Source organism: Molossus molossus, unplaced genomic scaffold (assembly GCF_014108415.1).
Source record: "Molossus molossus isolate mMolMol1 unplaced genomic scaffold, mMolMol1.p scaffold_m16_p_6, whole genome shotgun sequence".
In the NCBI taxonomy this organism is placed as follows: domain Eukaryota; kingdom Metazoa; phylum Chordata; class Mammalia; order Chiroptera; family Molossidae; genus Molossus; species Molossus molossus.
Genome location: NW_023425399.1, coordinates 9,490,071 through 9,506,890, shown reverse-complemented (window position 1 = coordinate 9,506,890; position 16,820 = coordinate 9,490,071). Strand labels below are relative to the sequence as shown.

At 41.6% G+C, this 16,820-nt stretch overlaps 2 protein-coding genes across 8 annotated transcripts in view; one reads left to right on the top strand and one right to left on the bottom strand.

The window, feature by feature from the left end:
- The window catches only part of CSE1L (chromosome segregation 1 like), a 42,359-nt gene extending 29,673 nt beyond the window's left edge, over window positions 1-12,686 (top strand). Inside the window, exons 15-25 of the mRNA XM_036244742.1 lie at window positions 801-937; window positions 2,067-2,170; window positions 4,198-4,295; window positions 5,418-5,568; window positions 5,712-5,920; window positions 6,569-6,666; window positions 6,766-6,851; window positions 8,466-8,547; window positions 9,676-9,822; window positions 10,793-11,024; window positions 12,456-12,686. Coding sequence (XP_036100635.1) covers window positions 801-937; window positions 2,067-2,170; window positions 4,198-4,295; window positions 5,418-5,568; window positions 5,712-5,920; window positions 6,569-6,666; window positions 6,766-6,851; window positions 8,466-8,547; window positions 9,676-9,822; window positions 10,793-11,024; window positions 12,456-12,545 — 1,434 coding nt within the window. The 3' untranslated portion in view covers window positions 12,546-12,686. The remainder of the gene's footprint in view (window positions 1-800; window positions 938-2,066; window positions 2,171-4,197; window positions 4,296-5,417; window positions 5,569-5,711; window positions 5,921-6,568; window positions 6,667-6,765; window positions 6,852-8,465; window positions 8,548-9,675; window positions 9,823-10,792; window positions 11,025-12,455) is intronic.
- Window positions 12,497-16,820, bottom strand: part of STAU1 (staufen double-stranded RNA binding protein 1) — a 53,568-nt gene continuing 49,244 nt past the window's right edge. For 6 of the 7 annotated variants that reach the window (XR_004957064.1, XR_004957059.1, XR_004957061.1 and 3 more), the window contains 2 exons: window positions 13,239-13,361; window positions 12,497-12,608 (listed from right to left, as the gene is read on the bottom strand). The gene's annotated coding sequence lies outside the window, so the exon portion shown is untranslated. Of the gene's footprint in view, window positions 12,609-13,238; window positions 13,362-13,396; window positions 13,538-16,820 lie in introns of all 7 variants that reach the window. The other variant, XR_004957060.1, reaches the window with a different exon arrangement.

Below are 16,820 nucleotides of genomic sequence, written 5' to 3'. Positions count from 1 at the left end.
ACATGCAACTTTGTGAAGCTGTTCTATTTTAAAGAATGGATCGTCTAAATTTTATAGAGGCTTTTAATGAAGATTCGTGTTCTGATTTTTTACCCTTTTCCCCCCTTTTTTAGAAGAGAAAATAAGGCACAAAGCTTGAATGACTTGGAAGAAATGCCTGCTAGGGAAAAGTATACAGTCGTCTCTTACCACTTTGCACTTCGACTTTTGCGGCTTCACTCTATGACGGTTTTTTCAAATGTTTGTAAATACCGCAATAGAGTGAAACCACGAATGTCGAAACACGAAGTGGCCAGGGACGGCTATATAAATAAAGAATCCTACTTCGCGGAAATTCATTTATTGCGGTAGAGTCTGGAACTGATTAACCGCGATAAACAAGGAGATTAATTAAATCTTAGTCTGCTTCTCCATGATACTATTTTATGGTATGCAAGATTTTACCCTAATCAGTTTTATGCTCCAAGAAAGAATTGGAAAAATGAATGTGAATTGAACCATTGTGTTGGGATAGAAGGTTTTTTGTTTGCTTTTCTAAAAAATTATTTTAAATTTGTTCTTTTACTTTTTATTTATTCATTTTTATTAATTTATTTTTGTTACAGATATTTCTCCTTTTTTCCCCATTGACACCCTCCTCCCCATCCCCCGGGGTAGAAGTCTTTATTTCTCCACTGTCATTTTCCATTGTAACAGCTTAAAGAACACTTTTTATAATTAGCAAGTTATTTTTGTCTAGTTGTCTTTTACTCCAAGATCACATCGTTGAGGTAGAGCGTGTATATTACTGTATTTTTCAGGTACCAAAAGAGCAGCTTTTAGTCTCTGTTCCTCTCTTGATTAATCATCTTCAAGCTGAAAGTATTGTGGTTCACACTTACGCAGCACATGCTCTTGAGAGGCTGTTCACTATGAGGGGGCCTAACCACGCCGCTCTGTAAGTATTGGATTCTAAGTGATTTATATTTTTTCAGCTTGGGGTCGGGTATTCTGTATTGGTCAGAGATATCTCTGAATGTACTCATAATTTCACTAGTACTTAGAAAAATAAATGTGTACTTTTTACTCATTTATACTAGCACAGTCTGAAAGAATTGAAGGCAGCATGATAAAATAGATATATTATGATAATCAAGTAGAGGAAATTGGAGCAAGGAAAATAACTGGGGTGTGTTTAATAAATAGAAATGTGTGTCAGGACCCTGGACATTAGTTAAGGAAACTCTTGACTTTTAAGTGGAGTCTCCTAGCAACCAAGGGAAATTTGTTGAGTTAAAGTTTTCACAGTGTCCATGAGATTCAAGTTAAAAGTTACTCAGAAGGCATCTCAGAGGTGGGCCTTCATGACGAGAATGTGTGTAGTGGTCGTGTTCTCAGCAGCACCATGCAGCACAGTTATTTTCACCTGGTGGTGGTTACTCAGTGCTGAGATATGACATAGCTGAGTGAAAAGAATTTTCTAGGGTCCAAGATAGTAGCTTTTCTGGCCTGATCCAAGGATAAAATGTAGAAGAATGGATGGTCTGCATGTCTTTCAGGCCATTCTTCAACAGTGTTATTTCTTGAAAACTGAGCTTTGGGTAAGAGATGGAAAATAATTCTAGGTTCTCTTCATCAAGAACTTGAAGTGCAGATATTCTCACAAGCCAATTAAGGGTTGAAAGCACATTCTCTGAGGTGAGTCAAGCCAGTGTCTGTCTTCAGGACTAGAATTTAGCAGAAAACAGTTCTGAATCTGCTCCATCTCCAGGAATAATAGGTGACAGCCTCCTGAGGGTCTTAGTTCTGTGCTTGATGGTGGTATGAACCAAGAACGACCTTAACAGCTTCAGATGATGTTAGGTTTACTCGAGTTTGGCTTGTTTGTGATTGGTCTCAGATGTGCCGTTTTAGAAATTTAACATGAGCACATGTAAAAAATTGTTTTCCTAAGCATCCTGCCAATTGTCAGTGTGGGAGATGGCTCACTTTTATGCCAAGAAGTGTGATTTAGTAGTTGCTAAGGGTCATCCAAGGTGACTGGTTCAAGAGTTGGTAGTGACTGAAACCTCTTGTTTCGTCTATAGCTTTACAGCTGCAGAAATTGCACCGTTTGTTGAGATTCTGCTGACAAACCTTTTCAAAGCTCTCACACTTCCTGGCTCTTCTGAAAATGAATATATCATGAAAGGTAGGTTATTCCCTTGGTGTACAATCTATAAGTATCTAACCTCTGATTATAAGGGTAAACCATGAGTTATATACTGTTAGCCAAGAATTGGGTAGGTTTAGACATTAAAATAAAGAATATATATATATTTTTAACTATTAACAGTGTTTTCAGGGAAAAGTTTTACCTAATTTGATATTTGATAGAGAACTTCTCTTGTTAAAGAAAAAGTAGCAAACTCCTTTTTTCCTTTTCTAGATTGAATTTCTTGAGAGTTAGATCAGACAATATTCAGCGATGGCATGCTGTGCTGGGTCTTGGTGTAAAACCTGGGTACACTTGGTAGACCACTTACAGATCCTGCCCTCACAGACATACTACCAAGGATACGAGCAGCTGTACCCATCTGCCAGGTGTTCCATTAGGAGAGTGTCCTGGTGACAGCTCTCACTTGAGGGACAGTCATAGTCTTCTTCACTGTTGGATCCCAAGAGACTAGCACAGTGTTGGGTTCATTGGAAATGTTTCTCAAAGAAAATGATGCGTATCCTGGGTCAGGACCCCTGGGGTGTGTACATGTGTACAGGTGCTTATATGTATGTAAGTATGTTTTCAGCACTATACTTCTAACAGTGATATGTAATGACTGTTGGTCTTTGTTGCTGTGTTCCTCGGGTATGTGAGAGTACTCAGGATGTAATACCTTCTCAGTAAGTAACTGTTATGTGAGTGAATGAAAGGCTTGTGTGTCTGCCCAGAGTAGAGACACAGACAGATCCTTCCACTAACCCTCTTAACCTAGATCAGAGACAGGCTTTCTCTAGGAAGTGGTGTCTAAGCTGAGATGAGAGATAGGTAGCAGTTAGCTAGTAGGAGGGCGAGGCTTTGGCTCAGATAGAGGAAACGTCATTGCAATGTGTAGTAGGCAAGAGAGGATAACTTTCTATCCCACATAGTAGGTGCTCTACTTAGGGAACATCTGTTCTGTCTGTGCAAAAATGGCTATCGTACATTTTTAGCGGAATGAATTTATCTCCCATGTCAAATGTTTTTAGGTATCTTTTTTTTTTATCCTCACCCAAGGACATTTTTTCATTTTTTTGTTCAGATAGAGTAGGAGGGGGGGAGAGAGAGAGAAAGAGAGACAGAGACATCGACGTGAAAGGGACACATCAAGTGGCTGCCACCCACACAGTCTAACCAGGGCGGGGACAAACTGCAATCGAGGTACATGCCCTTAGCGGAAACCGAACCCAGGTCTCTCGGGACCGCAGGCCAATGCTTCAACCGCTGAGCCAAACCGGCCGGGGCAAGGCATCTTTTAATGAGCCGTATTTTTGCAATATGGACCCTCCATAGCTTTATAAATGTTTTTTGATTTTTCTTATGCTCCTAGGGGATGGGCAGGTGGCCTTCTCTTTAGGTTTCTGGATACACTACAGTCATACTTCCAATAGTCTAGGACTAAACATTTTCTGCCACTAATTTCTAAGTGAAAGAAATTAAAAATAGTAGTACTTCCTCTTCCTCTTTATCTCTTTAGTCACTTTATTATTTTTATTTTTTGTAAATTCTCACCCAAGGATATTTTTCCATTGATTTTTGTTTTTTTTTAAGATAGTGGAAGGGACGGAGAGAGAGAAACATTGACATCAATTGGATACCTCCTGCACAACCCCCATCAGGCTGGGGATCGAACCTGCAACCCAGTGATGTGCCCTTGACCAGGAATTAAACCCACAAACCTTTGGTTCGAGGCCAATGTTCTAACCATTGAGCGAAACCAGCCAGGACACTTCATTTTTTTTTTTTATTGTTCCTTTTTTAATTCTTTAAGCCTTATGCCCTCTGGAAATACTCAGTATTTCCCAGCTAACTTTTGTTTCCAGTCCTTGGCCTAATTTTAAAAGGAAGGGAAATTTATAGATTTTAAATCTAGAGATTTGGGGGTTATTTAAGGGTCTAAAAATTTCAGTTGATGAATCCCCCAATCAGTGTTTTGTTCTGAAGTTTAAACTATTTGTTTTTGCTGTTTTTATATTTTACAGCTATCATGAGAAGTTTTTCTCTCCTACAAGAAGCCATAATCCCTTACATCCCTACTCTCATCACTCAGCTTACCCAGAAGCTATTAGCTGTTAGTAAGGTAATAGAACCACTTCTGAAAGTACAGTTAGTTGCCTTTTAACTTTAAGCTCTAAACTGTTTGAATGTCAGGATTCCCTGGCACTAGGTCAGGATTACGAAAAGGTCTTTAAATTCTTCTTGACCCATCAGTTCATGTGCGTTTCTGAAAGTGTGGGGGTGACATTAGACTGGAGACATGGCAGCACTCATCTTTAAGTATAGGCGCAGAAACTTGAAAACGCTTTTATTCTCATTTAAAAAGTAACGTTCCATTTAAGAAAATTTAGAAAGTACAGATCATCTGAAATCTTAGGAAAGTAGGCTTTGTACCAGGTGGACACAAAAGAGGCTGTATTCATTCCTCCTTTGATTAGAAGTTTTACAGATATTTTGATTCATATTTTAATATTAATTCTAAGTTTTAGAACATACGAAATAATTTTAAAGCTGACAGAATTGCTTTTTAGATTCTTATTTTTAATACCCCTATGAAAAAGGAGATAAATTCATAGGAAGTATTAGAGCGATTTTGGAGAAAAGTGGTTATTTTTCCACTGAAGTCTGGTGGGTAAGGGTCTTGTACTACGTTGGGCCTTGGGAATCTCAGTAAGTGAAGCAGGGTCCCATCCATGGTATGTCCCTGCCCCCACCCTTTACACACTCATCTTCTGAGTTCATCAGCTTTATGTAGTAGCCTTCCAGGAAAAGTGCTGATATGAAGGGTTATCACTTTAGACACAGACATCACAACCTGTGCAGGTGGAGGTTCATCAAGGGCCCACACAAGGCCAGTGCAGAGCAGGACTTGCACGCCCTGCTCGTCTCCTGCACTGCTGTTCACACTGGCGGCCCTGGGAGAGCACAGCTCGGGGACAGGCCCCTGCAGCATGGGCAGTCGGGGCAGCGCTGTCACCTCCCTGTGACTCTGAAGTACGTTTTAGTGGACTTTTGCTCACTACAAAAAACAAGTCCAAACAAACAGGTATTAGCAAGTATTGTTTTGTTTTCTAAATTTTAAAGTCAGTGTTAGATGGCATTTCTTTGAACGTGTTTTGGAAAGATTAGGTGTGTTTTATTTTAAATGACACTGAATGTAGTCACTTGGATTATTAGAATAATCAGCCTTTTTTAAAAATTTCAGAACCCAAGCAAACCTCACTTTAATCACTACATGTTTGAAGCAATATGTTTATCCATAAGAATAACATGCAAAGCCAACCCTGCTGCTGTTGTCAATTTTGAAGAGGCTTTGTTTCTGGTGTTTACTGAAATTTTGCAGAATGATGTACAAGGTAAGTTAAAGGGGGTTGTTTTCTTCCTAATTGAATAAAATTATTAAAGTGATTTTAAAATGCAGGGTTCCTGACAGATGGGAACCTTTAGTGGCAGAGCCATTGATTCTGGCGCTGACAGCTGTTTTTATTTTCCTCTACAGAGTTTATTCCATACGTCTTTCAAGTGATGTCTTTGCTTCTGGAAACACACAAAAATGATATCCCATCTTCCTACATGGCCTTATTTCCTCATCTCCTTCAGCCAGTGCTCTGGGAAAGAACAGGAAACATCCCTGCTCTGGTGAGGCTTCTCCAGGCCTTCCTCGAGCGCGGCTCAAATACAATAGCAAGTGCTGCAGCTGACAAAATTGTGAGTCGGATTTATTTTCATGTAATTATAATTTTCTAAGGTAGCTGAGAGGAACTAGGGATCTCAGATTTTTAAAAAGTCCTTCACTTAAAACAAGTTTAATAAAAAGGGAAGTAATTAGTAAGAAATGTGTATTTTACTACAGTTACGTATCCGTTAGTTACCTCCATGGTGGAAAATAAAGAGCCAAATAAGGTTAATTTCAAGAACTTAAACTTTAAGGGCTTGTTGTGGTGGGATTATTTTTATTTAGTTAGTTTTTTTTAATCCTCACCCGAGGATATTTTTTCCATTGATTTTTAGATAGAGTGGAAGGGAGGGAGAGAAACATTGATATGAGAGACAGACATAGATGGGTTGCCTCCCACATGACCCCAACCAGGGCTGGGGATCAAGCCTGCAACCCAGTTATGTGCCTTTGATCGGGAATTGAACCTGAGACCCTTTGGTCCATGGGCTGACACTAACCACTGACCCAAGCTGGCCAGGTCATGTGGGATTATTTTTGTCTACACTTCAGAAATAAGGACTAAAGTGGAAGTGTTAATTAGATGATTACAGCATGTGCTGTTTTCCAAGATATATCACCTGTTTAACTTTTGCAATAGTCCATGTCTCTTTAACTGATTGTTATTTATTTTGTTGTAGCCTGGGTTACTAGGTGTTTTCCAGAAGCTCATTGCATCTAAAGCCAATGACCACCAAGGTTTTTATCTTCTGAACAGTATAATTGAGCACATGCCTCCGTGAGTATCAACATATAAACCTCATTGTACATTAGTCAAGGATTCTGTTAGGTACTCAGAAAAATGTTGAATTTATATTGCTTTTATTCATTTCTTTAGTGAGTCAGTTGACCAGTACAGGAAGCAAATCTTCATTCTACTATTCCAAAGACTTCAAAATTCCAAAACAACGAAATTTATCAAGAGTAAGTAAAATCATTTTGGCGTTCTTGCAGAAATAATGAAATTAGCTATAACCCTTAGGCGTTAAGGATACAAACTTTTTATCAGTTCTGTAAAATATTGTTAGATGTTTGTATTCTTCAAACAGTAAATCAGTTTCAAATATATTGTGTTCCAGCCCTGGCTGGTTTGGCTCGGCAGTTAGAGCGTTGGCCTGTGGACCAATGAGTCTTGGGTTCGATTCTGGTCAAGGGCACATACCTCAGTTTCGATTCATCCTCCACCCTGATTGCGGTTGTGTGGGAGGCAGCCACTTATGTTGATGTTTCTCTCTCTCTCTCTCTCTCTCTCCGTCTCGATCTAAAACAAAAATGGAAAAACGTCCTTGGGTGAGGATAAAAATATATATATATATAGTCGTCCTTCGCCACTTCACACTTCGATTTTTGCGACTTCACTCTATCACGTTTTTTTCAAATGTAGTATAGCATAGTATTTGAAAAAATTGCGATAGAAAACTGCTATGAAGTGAAGCCGCGAAGATCCAAGCATGAAGTGGCAAGAGACGACTGTATATAAATAAAGAATTCTACTTCGCGGAAATTCATTTATCGCAGTAGGGTCTGGAACTGATTAACGAGGGTATATGTATAGTGTTCCAAAGGTTAGTTGATAAGTTTAAAGATCAAGATTTTTTTTTTTTATCCTCACCCGAGGACATTTTTCCATTTTTGTTCGGAGAGAGAGAGGAAGAGAGAGATAGAGAAACATCAACGTGAAAGGGACACATCGAGTGGCTGCCACCTGCACAACCAACCAGGGCCGGGGACAAACTGCAACCGAGGTACGCACCCTTATGGGAACCGAACCTGGGTCTCTCTGGACTGTAGGCCGACGCTCTAACTGCTGAGCCAAACCGGCCAGGGCAAGATCAAGATCAAGGTATTTTAATAGAAATGTTATAAATAAATATAAATCAGAGACTGCGTGTAGACTGTTTATGCTGGTGCTATAAAGGCAGAAATTCTGTATGTTAAAATGTAAAGCCATATAAGTATTGGTGCCAAAGTTAGTCGCTTTTTAAAAAAAGTTATTTTCTTTATTGACTTTAGAGAGAGGAAAGGAGGAGAGATAGAAACATCGATGAGAGAGAACATCGACTGGCCGCCTCCTGCATGCTCTTTACTGGGGATCAGGCCCACAACCTGGGCATGTGCCCTGACCGAGAATTAAACTCACGACCTCTTGGTGCACGGGTCGACACTCAACAACCTAGCCACACCAGCTGGGCAAAGTTAGTCTTTCTTTTTAAAATCCTCTCCCAATATTTTTCCATTTATCTTCAGAGTGGGGGGAAGGGAGAGAAAGAGACACATCGATGTGAGAGGGACACATTGATTGGTTGCCTCCTGCACGACCCCAACCAGGGTTGGGGATGAACTGCAACTGTGGTATGTGCCCTTGGTCAGAATCGAACCTGTGACTCTTTGGTCTGCAGGCTGATGTTCTAACCACTGAGCAAACCCGGCCAGGGCAAAGTTAGTAATTTTTTAATGACAAATATTTCATGTGGCAGACTTACTGGTTTAGTGCAATGAGTCCTCTGGATTGATAATTTTGCATCTCCTTTTCACCAGGTTTCTTAGTCTTTATTAATTTGTATTGTATAAAATACGGGGCGCTGGCACTTCAAGAAATATTTGATGGAATACAACCAAAGTGAGTTTGTTTTTATTATTCATTACATTTTACTTTTAAGTTTATTAATTTTAGAGAAAGAAGCATTGATTTGTTGTTCCACTTATCCATGCATTCATTGGTTGATTCTTTATATGTGCCCTCACCAGGGATCAAACCCACAACCTTGGTGTATTGGGATGATTCTCTATAACCAACTGAGCTGCTTGGCCAGGGCTATATTTTATATTTAAAAACAAAAAACTGGACTTTTCCAAAGCATATCTATTTCTTCATAGTTCTCGGTGCAGTGACAGTGTTTTTCAAAATATTTTGAGGGTATTGGGTCATAAAGTAGAAAATCCCTGTAAGTATTTCCCTAATTCCCAGTCACTCCCCCTCTGGCATTCTCCACGGCCAGTGTTCTGTGTGAGGCCGTGTTGTCTCCAGGAGCCTTGGTTAATATTTTTTTTTCCTTTATTGATTTTAGAGAGAGCTGGGGGGGAGAGAGAGAGAGAGAAACATCGATGAGAGAGAACAATTGGCCACCTCCTTCATGGCCCACAACCTGGGCAGGTGCCCCGACTGGGAATCGAACTAGCAACCTCTTGGTGCATGGGTCGATGCTCAGCCACTGAGCCAGGCTAGAACTTATTAATGTATATATAATCTGAGACATTTTTTAGAATCATGGAAAATTTGTAGGATGTTTGCAACAACAAAGAATGATTGGCTAAATCATATTTTACTACAGCCATTAACCTTTACACAGTTGTAGACATGTAGGCATAGGAAGTTGCGAAGTTTATAGTCCAAAAATGTTAAAACTAGACTTGGTGGTGTATACTTTTTTTTCATTCTTCTTCTTGCTCTTAGAAAAAGGGGGTAAGTTTTTTTAAAAGACTTCCTGGGTAATTAAAAAGAAAAACAACATACAAGACCCAAAATTGGCTCTAAATATTGGGCATAGCCTTTAGTGTTCACAAAAGATGACAGCAATTGGCCACAGGTTTAATGTTTTGTTATCTCTAAGTTTCTCCCATTCAGTGTAACCTTGTTATTTTGTAATAATTACATTTGTAGGGAGTCACTGAGTATAGATGACATCTCTCTACTTAGAGTGGTAATCTAATTTAATATTGACTGGGTTTATTTTGTTTTGATTAACAGAATGTTTGGAATGGTTTTGGAAAAAATAATTATTCCTGAAATTCAGAAAGTATCTGGAAATGTAGAGAAAAAGATTTGTGCGGTCGGCATAACCAAATTACTAACAGAATGTCCCCCAATGATGGACACTGAGTATACCAAGCTATGGCAAGTACTCCATTCTAAAGTTCTTGGAAATTACAGCTTTTTCCTATGACTGCAAAATCAATCCAGCTTACTCTTGAGGGCCAAGAGAACTGGGTTCCGAGTTTGGCTTCTCCACTAGCAACCATCAGATCCAAGACATGGTCTGTGGATCTTGTTTCCGGATTCTTAACTTTTTGCAGGGGGAGGTAATTCATGAACCTCTTTTTTTAAATTTTGTATTTTCACCGGAGGACATTTTTGCATTCATCTTCAGGTACAGTTGGAGGGAGAGAGGGAGGAAGAGAGAGAGAGAAACAGTGACTGGTTGCCACCCACACGACAGGGGCCGGGAACAAACAGCAAATAAGGTACGTGCCCTTAGCGGGAACTGAACCCAGGCCTATCTGGTCTGCGGGCCGTCGCTCTAACCGCTGAGCCAAACCGGCCAGGGCTCATGAACCTCTTGAGAGTCTAGTAAAAGTCCCTGTTCTCGAGGAATCTCTAAGACTGTTTAATGATAGGTGCCCAAGTAAACTGGCTTCAGTCTTGAGAAACTGAACAGGGTAAGAGAAGATCTTACATGCTTGTGCTCAATGTCGTGCAGACTGAGATTTTCTGACCTCTTGCCTCTCCTTTTCTTATGATGGTTTTACTCAGCCAGCCCTTTCATAAAGTGATCTGATGAGGATTATTTCTCCTACCTTATAGCATTGAATGTCTTTCATTTGGCATGAGCCACATAGCCTTCTAAATGGCCAGGCCCGGGTCACAAAGCCTGCTTGAGACTCTGGGGATGGAATAGTTTTCAAAAGAGAAATTGGGGTGCTGTGGCTAAAAGAATTGAGAAATGGTTTCTGGATAGGCATGAGCACTAATGTCCATCTTAATTTCATTGGTCCTGTACTATTCTTAAGACTGTGTCTATGATACACGTTTCTAAGGAAATGCTGTTTAATACTTAAATCTTTTGTCTTTCTTTCTTCCAATCCAGGACTCCTTTACTGCAGTCCCTGATTGGCCTTTTTGAGTTACCTGAAGATGATTCCATCCCAGATGAAGAACATTTCATTGACATAGAAGATACACCAGGATACCAGACTGCCTTCTCACAGTTGGCATTTGCTGGGAAAAAAGAACATGATCCTGTAGGTCAAATGGTGGCCAACCCCAAGATTCACTTGGCACAGTCACTTCACAAATTGTCTACTGCCTGTCCAGGAAGGGTAAGTATCTTTGTCGTCAGAGACCATGATTAATGAAGACCTTTATCGGAAGGTCTAAGAGTAGTTGTTCTGCTGCCTGTTATTATTGGTCAGTATATTCAAATGACTTCCCATTGTAGTCGAGGCTTATTTTTCTTTATATATATTTTAAATGTTTCTATTGATTTTTTTTGGGGGGGGGGATAGAAACATCGATTGGCTGTCTCCTGCCGCCCCTCTCCCCCACCCCTGGCACATGCCCTGACTGGGAATCGAACCCAGACCTCTCAATCCACTGAGCCACATCGGCAGGGTGGGCTACAAAAATATTTTGAGTAATTTTAGGAGTAAATCAGGGTTTAAAACCTTTTAACTAGAAATGTATTTCTGTCCTGGCCGAAATTCATATGAGGCAACAGATTGATGTTTCTCCCTTCCTCTCAAATTGAGCCCTGACTGGTTTGGCTCAGCGGTTAGAGCGTCGGCCTACAGACCAAAGAGTTGAGGTTCGGCCCTGGCCCTGGTGGGAGGCAACCAATTGATGTCTCTGCCACATGGATGTTTCTCTCCCACTCTGTCTGAAAATAAATGGGAAAATATTCTTGGGTAAGGATTAAAAAAAGAAATGTATTTTGTTTCCCTATCAAACAGGCATTTATGTTTTTTGTTAAAGTGGAAGGGAGGGAGGAGACAGATGCATCGATTGCTGCCTCCTATATGAGCCTTTGGTCCATGGGCTGATGCTTTAACCACAGCATACTCAGAAATTAAATAACAGAATATAGAGTAAACTTAATAATGGCTGTATTGTTCCAGTAGCCATCACCTTTTACAGATCCTTAAGATAAATGTATATATTATTTTCATTGTTTTATGTAAACAAAAATAATGTAGAAATAGCACAACGAACCTTCACATGCTGACCTTCAGTAATAATCTGCCAATCTTGTTTCATGCATTTCTTTTAAAAAAAATTTTTTAGAGGATTTTACAGTAAGCCTTAGGCAGCATGTCATCTCACCCATATAGATTAAAAAATATAATAACCACACTGCCTCTACCATAGTGAGCAATAGTAATTCCTTATGGGTGCACTTTTTAGACTTTTTTTTTTTTTTGTACAGATAGAGTGGGAGGGAGAGAGAGAGAGAGAAACATCGATGTGAAAGGGACACATCGAGTGGCTGCCACCCGCACGACCAACCAGGGCCGGGGTCAAACGGCAACCGAGGTACGTGCCCTTAGCGGGAACCGAACCCGGGTCTCTCCGGACTGCAGGCCGACGCTCTAACCGCTGAGCCAAACTGGCCAGGGCCCGATTCATTTTTTAAGGCATAAAAGTAGTTGAGTTAGTTGGGAATTCCTTTCCAGACCTGTGGAAGCTCTCGTGAGGAGATGGGGTTTGTGTTGATATAGTAGCATCTCCAACAGCCGGTTTCCTGACTCTCGTAGGTTCCATCAATGGTAAGCACCAGCCTCAATGCAGAAGCGCTCCAGTATCTCCAAGGGTACCTTCAGGCGGCCAGTGTGACACTGCTTTGAACTATGATTTGACTAATGAAGCCCAGGATGGTCTGAAGAAAGCTGGGAGACTTCTGAGCACAGCTGCATAAAAACAAAGCAAGTTTTCCTTTTGAACTTGTCACAAATTCCATCTTGTAAGAAATATTAAATGTTGCTTTACTATGAACCTTGACTAAATTAGGTGGTTTTTGTGATCACAAATATAATTGGATGGCTTTTCCAGTTTGCAGCTTCAAGGGACAAGTATTAATAGCTTACCATAGATTTGAGTTGAGCATTTGCAGTTTGGCTAATTTAAAAAATTTGACACTGTGGAGACTTTTCTGTTAACTGAATCCTTTTGTTTTGAGGCTGATACCAATTTGTATTTTTGTCTGTTTCTCCTTAAGCTTTTATTGGCAATGTAAGTAAAGAAATCACTTGTGATTTGCCAAGAAGTACGCATTTCAGTTTTAAATCTGTAATCAGCAATAAAAAGTCCTAAGCGTAATGTATCTAAGAACCGCTTAAAGACAGGTTTTTGGTGCTCTCTGATATTTATAATGAAGAATTTCTTTAAATTTTTCTTTTTAAGTAATTCACTCAGATTACTTACCTTTTTACAAGGGAACATTTACACCCTTCTTTGGGGTTGCTGCATAAGTGGTAAAGCTGTTGTTAAAAAGCTCATGTATGATGGGAAAAAGCCATGAACTATATGAATTCATTCACCTATTTCTGGCTTCCCTTCCTTATGAACCGGGTGATGTGAGAAACTTGGTAGTGTAGAAGCACATCAAAAAAGCCATGACAGGTCAAGGGAAAGGCTTCTGACTTCATGTAAAAGACAACCAACTGGATAAACAAAACAAGAGAAGAGGTTTATTTACCTTGCACCAGGAAACTGTTCATCTTGCAGCTAGAGTCAACCTTTCTGCATCTGGAGAGAAAAATTATTGCTGTTCCCAGGAACCTGGGTTTCTGCAGCAAACATCAGCTGAGAAGACATCCTGACCTGTCTCCAAGTGGGTCTGCAGGGGAAGAAGGGAGTTCAGGACCTACCAGGTCCTGCCATTCCCAGACAGAGCCAGTTTATGTCCTAAGAGCTGGACAGCCCCACGCCTCAGGTCCGAAGTTAGACTGGTGCCAACCCTACGCAGAGCATCCTTCGTGGTGACTGCAGATCTCAGGACAGAATGAGGGAAGACGTCCCTGAGATGGTACCTGCTGAGCACCCTGGGCAGTCACCTTTCCAAGGAGGATTTGTAGTCAAAATGGTGAAGTAGGTAAACACCATGCTTGCCTCCTCCCACAACCATATTCAGTTAAATTATATAGAACCACCACCTGAAGACTAGATGAACAAAAATCCTCTTACTAAGGATACGAAGAAGAAACCAGGATGAGACTGGTAGGAGGGGCAGAGACCAGCAGTGTGGCTCAGTGGATTGAGTGTCATCCTATGGACTGAGAGGTGTCAGTTTGATTCCTGGTCAGGGCACCTGCCCAGGTTGTGGGCTCGATCCCCCAGTGGGGGATGTGTATAGGAGGCAGCTAATTGATGTTTCTCGCTCTCTCCCTTCTTCTCTTTAAAAAAAATCAATAAAAACATTATAAAAAGAAAAAAAAATCAGGAGGAATGTCTTGGCTGCAGAGGGGTCCCCCCCAGAGGAACGATGCCAGCCCCACACCTGTCTCCAGCTTGAAAAGCTCTAGCGGCCTATGACGAGGAACTGAATTGAGCTTAAAGGTGAGGGTTGGAGGGTCAGGACAGCTGGGGATGGAAGCAAAGGCAGACACCACTACTGCTCCTTTGTTGGCAGGCTCAGGCTGGCACCCACCTGAGCTCTCCATTAAGCTAACACTGATCTACGCTGAACCTCGCCTGTTGCCCTGAGACCCCACCCAACTAGAACGCCCAAGCCACTTCCAGCAACTTTCCCATGAAAGTGGCCTTCCTCCATGGGTGCTATGGATTTGAGTAAAATCTCTGAATCCCAACAACCCCAAACAAGGAGCTGCTAGCCTCATAGTACCCTGAACCTCTGGCTAAATGGCCCCAAGCCTGGCACAAGTGGCGACCAGTCTCAACTTGTGCAGTAACTCCCATCAGGTGGCCTCAGCTTGCAGCATAGCCTCTCTCCAGAGCCTCCAAGCATGGGACCAGTGGAACCAACTGCAGATCCTTTTGTAGCTCCCACCAGGAAGCCCAAGTCGAGCACAAACAGCAGCAGACTTTGGCCTACACTGGAGCCCCTCCTAAGACACTCCAAAACCAACATGCCTGGTGGCTGGCTTCAGGCCAGATCATACCACCACCTAACCAGCTCCACAGATGACACCCCTGAAGGTTGAACTTGGCTGGCACCAGAGCCCCACTAAAGCAAACTTCCCCTCCCTGGGATCAACCTCACGTTAACAGCTAGTCAGCCAGAGGGTCAGTCCCACCCACTGAAGTGCCAATAGCAATCAAGGCTCAACTGCAACAGTAAGGTTCACATAATCTACACAAAGGAGTGCCCTGGAGCACCAGGCTCTGGTGACCAGGGAGACTGTGCCACTGGGCTTCCCAAGACACCTACTATGTAAGGCTACTCTCAGGACTGGGAGACATAGCACCAAGGGATATTGTGGGCTCCATTCCCTCAAGGGGGCATGCAAGAGGCAGCCCACTGATGTTTCTTTCTTTCTAGCTCCCTCAAAAAAAAAAACCAAAAAAAAAAACCATTCTTTAAAAAAGTTTAAATATTAAACATGAGTTGCTCAGCATATATTAAGCAAATAAGTACAAATTTCCAAAATTTCATATTTTGGGATGCCATGTAAAGTACAGTCTGATTAGACTATGGTGTTTTAAAAATTATAGTTTCACATGTGTATTCTATACAGTGACAAATTCCAACTGCTGCTTTCAGGAACAAACCACCACCACTCCTCCCTGCCCATGCAGAAGTGCTTAAGTGCTTGACAAATAATTTAACTCAAGGATGTCTAATCTGGACATCTTTCCAAAGCAGCCAGAGATGGTATCACCTTAGAAAAACCTATTATCAAAGGAACCCGGAAATCCTAACATCCCTGATATTAAGTGGACACTTTGCCCTTTTTGAGTGGTGTCAACGAGGCCCAATTGGAAATAGCAACTAGAAGTTGTGAATTACTTCTAAGACTGTTCTGTCTTATCACCAGTGTGCATACTGTGAGGCATTGAGCCTTCAACACAGACACCTAAGAACACAGGGCAGACATGGTAGGTGACAAATGGAAGAGGAAGTTGCCAGGGCTGGGAGATTGGCTACAATCTCTATGCTGGAAGAGTACTAAAAACAGAAAGGGAAGGTTGGGAAGAACCCAGAACTGCTTGAGGTATCAGTATGAATGCATGGCTTTTATATACAAACAAACAGGAGTACATAGACACATGTACACTACACATACATATTTACCAGCTGTCTGCTCAGAAATCCCAGAAACACCACCCCAGTAGCAATGAGTGCTGCAAGCACCCAGATCTTTGTTTCTAAATGCTGTTACTAAAAGGAATCAGGGCCCTGGAGGGTTTGACTCAGCAGTTACAGGGTCAGCCCTTGGACCAAAGAGTTGGTCTGATTCTGGTCAAGGGCATGTACCTCGGTTACGGTTAGTCCCTGGCCCTGGTCCGGATCATGCAGGAGGCAACCAATCAATGTCTCTCTCTCACGTCAATGTTTCTCTCCCTCCCTCCCTCTTACTTTGAAGATAAAACAAAAATGTCCTTGGGTGAGGATTAAAAGGGGGAGGGGGGCAGGATTCCTTGGAGAACAGGCTGCACCTAGGACTAGGGGGAGGGAAGAACCTTTTCCTTTTACTGCCTTGATGCCTGCAGTGCTGAATCCCCTCTACTCCTCGGTGTGTTTTCCATAACCTGAGCACTTTCCGTTCCAGTAGTGTAATCCACAGGCTGGCTTTACAGTGAACAACTTTCTGAGCATCTTCTAAAATTGAGAGAAAACCATCAGTGCCCTCCCTCAGCCAAGCTAGAAAGGAATGCCTTCCCTTTACTCCTCTGGGTGTGAGAACACCCAAGAAGGGGAAGAGACTCGTGGTGTCAGGAAGTCTCCTCCCAGTCACTTTGGGTAACAGTATCAGGTTCAGACAGAGGCATCTCCCTTCACCTGGTGCCCACGCCTCTGGTAGCGCTCCTCCCCCCACCCCCGTGCTTCTGTGCCCTCACATCTTTAGTTACTGCTCAACAGGACCGAAAAAATCATTAGTAGCTGTTTATTGATCAATGGTTTGATATAAAGTTGTTTCAGGTCTAAAGAATTTTGCCCA